The sequence below is a fragment of the Gadus macrocephalus genome, chromosome 16 (genome assembly GCF_031168955.1).
Source record: "Gadus macrocephalus chromosome 16, ASM3116895v1".
Classification (NCBI taxonomy): domain Eukaryota; kingdom Metazoa; phylum Chordata; class Actinopteri; order Gadiformes; family Gadidae; genus Gadus; species Gadus macrocephalus.
The window spans coordinates 7653101-7662051 of NC_082397.1; the positions used below are offsets into that span (position 1 = coordinate 7653101).

Genomic DNA, 8951 nt, shown 5'->3' on the forward strand with positions numbered 1-8951 from the left:
CACACACACACATACAGAGAGACACACACACTCACATACAGAGAGACACACACACACACACACACACACACACACACACACACACACACACACACACACACACACACACACACACACACACACACACACACACACAGCAAGGGAGGCCTCATAAGCTGTTCCATCAAGGTACACACACACAGAGACACACACACACACAAACAGGCACACACACATACACACACGGCAGGGGAGGCGTCATCAGCTGTTCCATCGAGGTACCTACTGAGTGAGCATACATATACACACACACACACGTACACATGCACCAACACCAACACACGCCCACAACGCACACAGACACACACACACAAAATCTGCACAGGTAAATACACCCATACAAGCAAACATATACATACATACAAAGACACACACTCAGACATACATACACACACACATTTATATACACACACATAATCTTGCATGTATGAAAACATCTGTACTGATGTGTCTGTATGCGACCATAAAGCCAGCCAGCCAGCCAGACAGACAGACAGACAGACAGACAGACAGAGACACCGGCAGAGAGACAGACAGACAGACAGACAGACAGACAGACAGATAGACCCAGTCTCACAGTGCCCCCCCCCCCAGGCCACCACGGCCTCGGACATGGAGGCGCGGCTGGACTGCGGGCTGGTGAAGGGCCACGCCTACGCGGTGACGGACGTGCGGCGGGTGCGTCTGGGCAGCGGCCTGCTGGCCTTCTTCAAGGCGGAGAAGCTGGACATGATCCGCATGAGGAACCCCTGGGGCCAGCGCGAGTGGAACGGCCCCTGGAGCGACAGGTGACCCCCCCTGTGTGTGTGTGTGTGTGTGTGTGTGTGTGTGTGTGTGTGTGTGTGTGTGTGTGTGTGTGTGTGTGTGTGTGTGTGTCTGGGAAGACATTTATTGTGTTAACTCTTTAATGCTAATTTTCTATTTTTTATAAAATATGTCTTGATAAGTTTTGTATTTCTATTATAAAATAGATCTTAATAAACATTGTATTCCTAATATAAAATATTTATTAAGGCATGTTTTTTTAAGCCTTTTAGTGTTTGTCTTCTCGTATTGAAATTCTTTCAGGAATGGTATTTCGGTTGGAAACTGGCAAACCCTCACATGTGCTTTGTTCTTCTTCTGTGGTATTTCAACCATGGTTTTGCTTTACACACCCTATAACCCCGTTCGATCTTGGAATATGTTATTCATTTAGTATTACTTCATTGGGTATGTCAGCATACTTCAAACCAGCGGTGATCAAACGTCACCAAATTACCTCACCAAAATGTCTTGAGAGCTCTTTGTGTTCCCCTTTCTATCGCCCATTATATTTTTCCCTTCCTGTTTAGTTAAATGGCGTTTCTCTTTGCCACTGTTCCAGTCTGTAAGGGCGTGTTTCGAAGGCTCCTGTGTGGATACACCTGTGCTGACGTGTGTTGTTGTTGCCTTCTGTGCCCGCAGCTCGGAGGAGTGGCAGAAGGTCAGCAAGAGCGAGCGGGAGAGCATGGGCGTCACCGTGCAGGACGATGGGGAGTTCTGGTGAGTGGCGTGTGGTGTGCCGCTGCCATCTAGTGGTAGACCTGGATATGGCAGCTGGATGAAATTAATGGATGAACTTTGTAGTCTCTAATCAGGATTCGGCTCTATGTCTCTCCAAATCTCTCACTCACCTCTCTCTCTGTTTTTTCTTGAATCAATCCTATCTGTCTGACCCTTTCTCTCCATCTCATCTGCGCTAATTGCTATCTTGTTGCGGTTTATCTCTCTCTCTCTTCGACATCCAGAGTCAGTCCAGTGTTGGTGGTCCGGGAATATGTAGTTTCAATTATAGGATGTATTGATAATTATGTTTGTTGTCAAGATAATATTTCAATACTGAAAAATATGTACATATTTTCAACATATATATCAATTGTTTTTTTTGTGTTTGTGCGTGTTTGTCTCTCTGAATGTTTGTGCGTGCGTGTGTGTTTGTCTCTGTCTGAATGTTTGTGTGTGTGTGTGTGTGTATGTGTGTGTGTGTGTGTGTGTGTGTGTGTGTGTGTGTGTGTGTGTGTGTGTGTGCGCGTTTGTCACCTCCAGGATGATGTTTGATGACTTCCTGGCTAACTTCACGGACCTGATCCTGTGCCGTCTGATCAACACCTCCTACCTGAGCTTCCACAAGACCTGGGAGGAGGCGGTGCTGAGCGGGTCCTGGAGTCGCCACGACGATCCGCTGTCCAACCGCGCCGGCGGCTGCCTCAACAACAAGCTCAGCTACATGCAGAACCCGCAGGTGTGTGTGTGTGTGTGTGTGTGTGTGTGTGTGTGTGTGTGTGTGTGTGTGTGTGTGTGTGTGTGTGTGTGTGTGTGTGTGTGTGTGTGTGTGTGTGTGTGTGGGTGGATGGTGCAGGGTAACCAATGTAAAAGTAGAAGAGCATCTCTTGTTTATATGTTGAAGCACCTAAAAGCAGTTGCTTTACTTATTTTGTGCTTTTTTTTTTACTTGTACTTAAATGATTCTTCACTTCACTTCTTTTTGGGGTATATTTTCATTGTTGAATGCACTTTTGTGTGTGTGTGTGTGTGTGTGTGTGTAATTGGTTTATCTGTGTGTGTGTGTGTGTGTGTTCAGTACGTGTTTGACGTGAAGAAGCCAGAGGACGAGGTGCTGGTGTGTGTGTGTGTGTGTGTGTGTGTTGGTTTGTCTCTCTGTGTGTGTGTTTAGTACGTGTTTGATGTGAAGAAGCCAGAGGACGAGGTGCTGGTGTGTGTGTGTGTGTGTATATGTGTATGTGTTAATGGGCTTGTCTCTCTGTGTGTTCAGTACGTGTTTGACGTGAAGAAGCCAGAGGACGAGGTGCTGGTGTGTGTGTGTGTGTGTGTATATGTATATGTGTATGTGTTAATGGGCTTGTCTCTCTGTGTGTTCAGTACGTGTTTGACGTGAAGAAGCCAGAGGACGAGGTGCTGGTGTGTCTGCAGCAGAGGGACCGCAGAGCGACACTGAGGGAGGGTCGAGGGGAGAACCTGGCCGTGGGCTTCGACATTCAGAGGGTCCGTACACTGCGTGTGTGTGTGTCTGTGACCCAGGAATATGTAGTGTAGTGTGTGTAGTTAAGAGTTATGTCTGAATTGTTTGTTGTGATTGATAAATATGTTTGTTGTGAAGATAATATACTGACAAATAACAAGAGATATCTATACATATTTTCAATCATTTTTTGTTATTGTGTCTGTATGTTTGTGCGTGTGTGTGTGTGTGTCTCCGTGTGTGTCTGTGTGTGTGTGTGTATCTCCATGTGCGTGTGTGTGTGTGTCTCCGTGTGCGTCTGTGTGTGTGTGTGTATCTCCATGTGTGTGTGTGTGTGTGTGTGTTTCTCCCCCTGTGTGTGTGTGCAGGTGGAGCTGAACAGGTTGTACCGGATGCACACGTCCCAGCAGAAGGTGGCGGGCAGCACCTACATCAACTCCCGCAGCGTGTTCACGCGCGTGGACCTGAAGGAGGGCCGCTACATCGTCCTCCCCACCACCTTCGACCCCGCCCTGGAGGGGGAGTTCCTGCTCAGGCTCTTCAGCGACGTTCCCGCCGACTGCAAGTAAGAATCCTGGGGGAGCGTTCCCTCCTCTCCACGGCCGTGGTCCACACGGACGTGGATAAACGCCAACTGTGTCTCTCTTTCCTCCGCCTGGGCCCACGGTCCAGGCGCTCAAACATGTCTGACCTTTTCAAATCTGCTCTCCCGAGCAAATGCATTTGAGAGCGTCCGTCTCACGTCTCTGTTGTGTAGCCGGTAGCAACGTGTGCTAAAGGTCGCCGTGTGATTGTGACATGGTCTGGATATCTGCGGCCGGTTAAATGTTGTTTAATGTGTGTCGGCACACGTGTGAGAGAACAGATGGCTGCCTTTTGAAAACACCGGCGAAAACGTAGTAAAAGAACAGATAGCGTTTTGTTTGTTATGGCCCACCTGGAATATACCTCCAGAATGAAAACGTTGGTTTCATCAAGTGTAATCCTCAGCTCTACTCACAGATTCCTCTGACTGTCTTTGTTCACGCTGAGGCATATTTCTAATATTGTCTGTCTGTCTGTCTGTCTGTCTCTGTCTGTCTGTCTCTGTCTCTGTCTCTGTCTCCCCCCACAGGGAGCTGACAGTGGACCAGCCCGCCCAGACCTGCTGGTCGGGGATGTGTGGGTACCCCACCCTGGTCACCATGGTCCACGTGCACCAGGCGGACGGGCTGGCAGGCCAGGACTCTGACGGAGGTAGTAACACACGCGCGGCAACGCACACACGTACGCACACGCCAACAGTGACACGCGCTTAAGTGAACACACAGAATATAAACTCATGTTTGGGTACACGATATCTGTTTGCATGTGCCTTTAAAATGCACGTATTGTTGTATTGATTGTGTGTGTGTGTGTGTGTGTGTGTGTGTGTGTGTGTGTGTGTGTGTGTGTGTGTGTGTGTGTGTGTGTGTGTGTGTGTGTGTGTGTGTGTGTGTGTGTGTGTGTGTCCAGTCTCAGACCCCTATGTGATCATCCGCTGTGAGGGGAAGAAGGTTCGCTCCCCGGTGCATAAGGACACCCGGAGCCCCGTGTTCGACACCAAGGCTCTCTTCTACCGCAAGAAGGAGCGCCAGGCCATCAGCATAGAGGTACCACAGCGCCCTCATGGACGGAGCTTCTACCCCTTGTGGATCTATAACCATAGCATACGGCGAGCCTTCTCTTCTATCCCCTCTAGGTCTACCTTGTGCTGAAGGCTCTCTCTGACTCCTCTAGATCCTCAACCATAATGTACTGACCGATCTCTCTTCTGTCCCCTCTAGATCTACAACCATGATGTATTGACAGATCTCTCTTCTATCCCCTCTAGATCTACAACCATAATGTACTGACCGATCTCTCTTCTATCCCCTCTAGGTCTACAACCATAAAGAATTGACCGATCTCTCTTCTATCCCCTCTAGATCTACAACCATAATGCACTGACCAATCTCTTCTATCCCCTCTAGATCTACAACCATAATGTACTGACCGATCTCTCTTCTATCCCCTCTAGGTCTACAACCATAATGTACTGACCGATCTCTCTTCTATCCCCTCTAGATCTACAACCATAATGTACTGACCGATCTCTCTTCTATCCCCTCTAGGTCTACAACCATAATGTACTGACCGATCTCTCTTCTATCCCCTCTAGGTCTACAACCATAAAGAATTGACAGATCTCTCTTCTATCCCCTCTAGATCTACAACCATAATGCACTGACCGATCTCTCTTCTATCCCCTCTAGGTCTACAACCATAAAGAATTGACAGATCTCTCTTCTATCCCCTCTAGATCTACAACCATAATGCACTGACCGATCTCTCTTCTATCCCCTCTAGGTCTACAACCATAATGTACTGACCGATCTCTCTTCTATCCCCTCTAGATCTACAACCATAATGTACTGACCAATCTCTTCTATCCCCTCTAGATCTACAACCATAATGTACTGACCGATCTCTCTTCTATCCCCTCTAGGTCTACAACCATAACGTGATTAAGGATTCCTTCCTGGGTCAGGTGACCCTGACGGCTGAACCCAGTGAGCTCATGCAGCACACCGTCCACCTGAGGGACAAGGGCAATAACCGTGACAACGACCTCCCAGGGACCCTCACCGTCTCCTTGGTGACCAGCAGTATGCTCACCGGCATCTGAGGCAGGAAGTGAGGAGGAAGGAACGATGAAGAACGCAGTCAAATAATTTTACCATGAATAAATATGGCGAATGTTTACTTCTTAAAAATATTGTTGATCCAAAGAAATAGGGTTTGGGTTAAAATGTTGTTAATTGAAACATATGGGGTAAATTTACTCTCTATATAATGAATAGAACATATATATTATGTGTATATTTAAAGATACATTTCCTCTCATCACATCTGTAATGTGATGTCTGCTTTACATTCAAAATCAAACTATTTCAAAAACCAAACTTTTGAAATAGTTAGAATTTTCAACGGAAGACACATGCCTACTAAAACGTTTACTAGATACAACAGCCAGAAAACACGTGCGGGAGACATGTCCCCACTGGCCAGAAGATGACCTTTCTTCTGCCATCGCTTTTTTAATTCGTCGCCGTAAAAGACCAGTCAGTGTCTTCCATTCTGAACGCACAGAGGCCTCTCCCTGCTTTCTGATTGGAAGGAACAGAGACTGGTCCTACAAGAGAAGAGACACATTACAGTGTCGCCTTACTACATTATTTCATTGAAGTAAACTTCCTCCATCTATTAAAACCCACACCGAGCATCTCCACCGGAGCCTTAACGGAAGCTGAACATTGCGTTGTTTACACCGTTAACATGTGAATGTCTTAAGACTCAAAGGCGAAAACAGAGCTTCCAAATGCTTCAAGTGGGTTGCTTTGTGCTGCATTGTGCCAAGATAGTTTTTTCTAGTAGTTTCTGATCTCAAGGATTGCCTTATGAATCGCCGCGGCAACGATTCAGCACCTTTTTAACTCCTAAAGGCAACGATACAGCACCTTTTTAATCATTAAGGGAAACAATGAGGAAGCTTATTAATTGCCACGGGCAACGGTACCGAACCTCCACCAAAGAAACAATATACAAACTCATCAATCGCCAAGGAAACAGTATAGAAACTCATTTATCGCAAAGGAAACCGTATAGTAGAACCTCATTAATCGCCAAGGAAACAATATAGAAACTTATCAATCGCCAATGAAACAGTATAGAAACTCATCAATCGACAAAGAAACAATATAGAAACTCACTCATCACCAAGGAAACAATATAGAAACTCATTAATTGCCACAACTTACCACAACTTACTTTTTGTCCACAGAGGTCAACAGTACCAAGAGTGCCTGCATAACCCAGAGACACAGAACTTAACCACTAATGCTGGTGGTCTCGTTAGTGCCTTGCTACTAGCCAAATCTTGCATTGACTCAGTTGCCGTGGCTGGCCACTAGATGGCAGTAGAGACGCAGGAGTGTAATTGAACCCTGGAACAGCCTTATACAGCCTTTTAATTCTAAAGTTTCAAAAATATTAACTGTCTTTTCACTTGTCCACTTTTGACATGTAATAACCCCGTATGAATCCTTTTATTGTACTGCTCAAAAAAACAGGAGACTTAAGGGGTCATACACTAAATATTTATCCACTAGAGCTCAAGTATCGGACCAAACTGTATATTAAATGTCATTAGTATCACTTTACAGTGTAACATGTATTGTACCACTATATAATAATAACAATAATTCAAGTTTCTTATTCTGTAGATAGATATTTAGAATGCATACGTTTACAAAATATAAATGAGAGTCTTATTGTATGTACCGTCATCGTTTACTAGTTTGCCTCGCTTTGATAATGTTTACGACAAACTGTGTTATAGGTTGTTCATTGAGGCATAGACCAACCAAACAACATCTTATAAAAGTCTTTAAAAGTGAAGCGATTTCTGTTGTCATGTTTTACTCTGACCATTAAAGTGAATGATGTAATAATGTCACTTGACGCGTGTTAAATATGGGCCATATGATCTAATATTATGATCACTCTCACACACACACACACACACACACACACACACACACACACACACACACACACACACACACACATAAACAGCGAATGAAGACACAGTTTTTGTGTACAATTTAAAACTGTACAAATTTTTCTAACGTGTTCTCAACTGTGTTCTCAAATATTTCTCTAAATTGTGGGATGCAAAAATGTTTGCGAACAAGGGCAAATATACCTTTAAAATATAAAATATAAAAATTTGAACGAAGTAAATCTCAAAAGTATGCATTCAAAAATATGCATTGATTAATTAATGTTCTAAAGTTGACCCTCACACAATAGTAACGATTGTGTGTGTTTGTGCGTCTGTGTATGTGTATAACACATCGTAAGCGACCATAATAAGTTCACTATTTTTAATAGTTTAACCTATCCAGTTAAAGGCCATTTCCTGTCCTTAGTTCAGAACCAGGAAGTGAAGAAGTACACAAAATGAAACTTGGAGGACAATGTTGTTGTTATTGTCGTAAAGGTCATTCAGAGTCAGCATCAATAACTCACGTATACACTTTATAGGACAGTAAGGAGCATCCAATTGAGTTAAACATAAAAGATTAAAGAGAAACAATGTATGTGTGTCGTGTGAGATAGAGAGCGAGAGAGTGAGAGAGAGTCAGTGGACTACAGGACAGGATGGTTGATCTGAAACACTAACAAAGGCCGGCATGACATTTACCACAAAAACACTGTGTGTGTGTGTGCCTTCATTTTCGTGTGCACAATTACATCTGATTACATCTGTACAACGACCTCATCGGCCCCCACTGAGTCTCTCTCTCTCTCTCTCTCTCTCTCTCTCTCTCTCTCTCTCTCTCTCTCTCTCTCTCTCTCTCCCCCTCTCTCTCCCAGTAGGGATCAGTTGCAGTGAATGGGTGCTGCGTGCGCTGACACGGTTAATGCCTCTACACACGGGAGAGAGAGGGGAGGGGGAGAGAGACAGTGGAAGGAACTCATTCACTTCTTAGCCCTCCATGCAAAGGTAAGGAGAGAGGGAGAAACTGAGAGAGAGACTGAGCATCTGAACTTTATTCAGAAACCTAGAGAGAGAGCGAGAGAGTATACCTCAACATTATTCAGAAAACTACAGAGAGAGAGAGATACAATAGGAAGTATCTCTTAACAGAGAGTGAAGAAGTCTCCATCGTTTCACCTCTACCATCTGGACTTCAACTGGTGGTGCCTATAGCACCTCCAGGCTGCTCCTTCCCTTCCTCCTCCTCCTCCTCCTCCTCCTCCTCCTCCACTTCATCCGTCCGTTCTCCTGGGCTCCTCGGAGGGCGAGGTGGATCCACCCCTCCTGCACTCCTCTGGAGCGAGGGAT

The 8951-nt window shown here is 45.3% G+C and overlaps 1 protein-coding gene across 1 annotated transcript in view; it reads left to right on the forward strand.

Annotated features, from left to right (window-relative positions):
* Window positions 1–7498, forward strand: part of LOC132474485 (calpain-5-like) — a 25185-nt gene extending 17687 nt beyond the window's left edge. Inside the window, exons 6-13 of the mRNA XM_060075230.1 lie at window positions 634–827; window positions 1486–1563; window positions 2107–2302; window positions 2941–3063; window positions 3409–3605; window positions 4155–4276; window positions 4535–4671; window positions 5547–7498. Of these exons, the coding sequence (XP_059931213.1) occupies window positions 634–827; window positions 1486–1563; window positions 2107–2302; window positions 2941–3063; window positions 3409–3605; window positions 4155–4276; window positions 4535–4671; window positions 5547–5726 (1227 nt within the window). The 3' untranslated portion in view covers window positions 5727–7498. The remainder of the gene's footprint in view (window positions 1–633; window positions 828–1485; window positions 1564–2106; window positions 2303–2940; window positions 3064–3408; window positions 3606–4154; window positions 4277–4534; window positions 4672–5546) is intronic.
* The last annotated feature ends 1453 nt before the right edge of the window (window positions 7499–8951 follow it).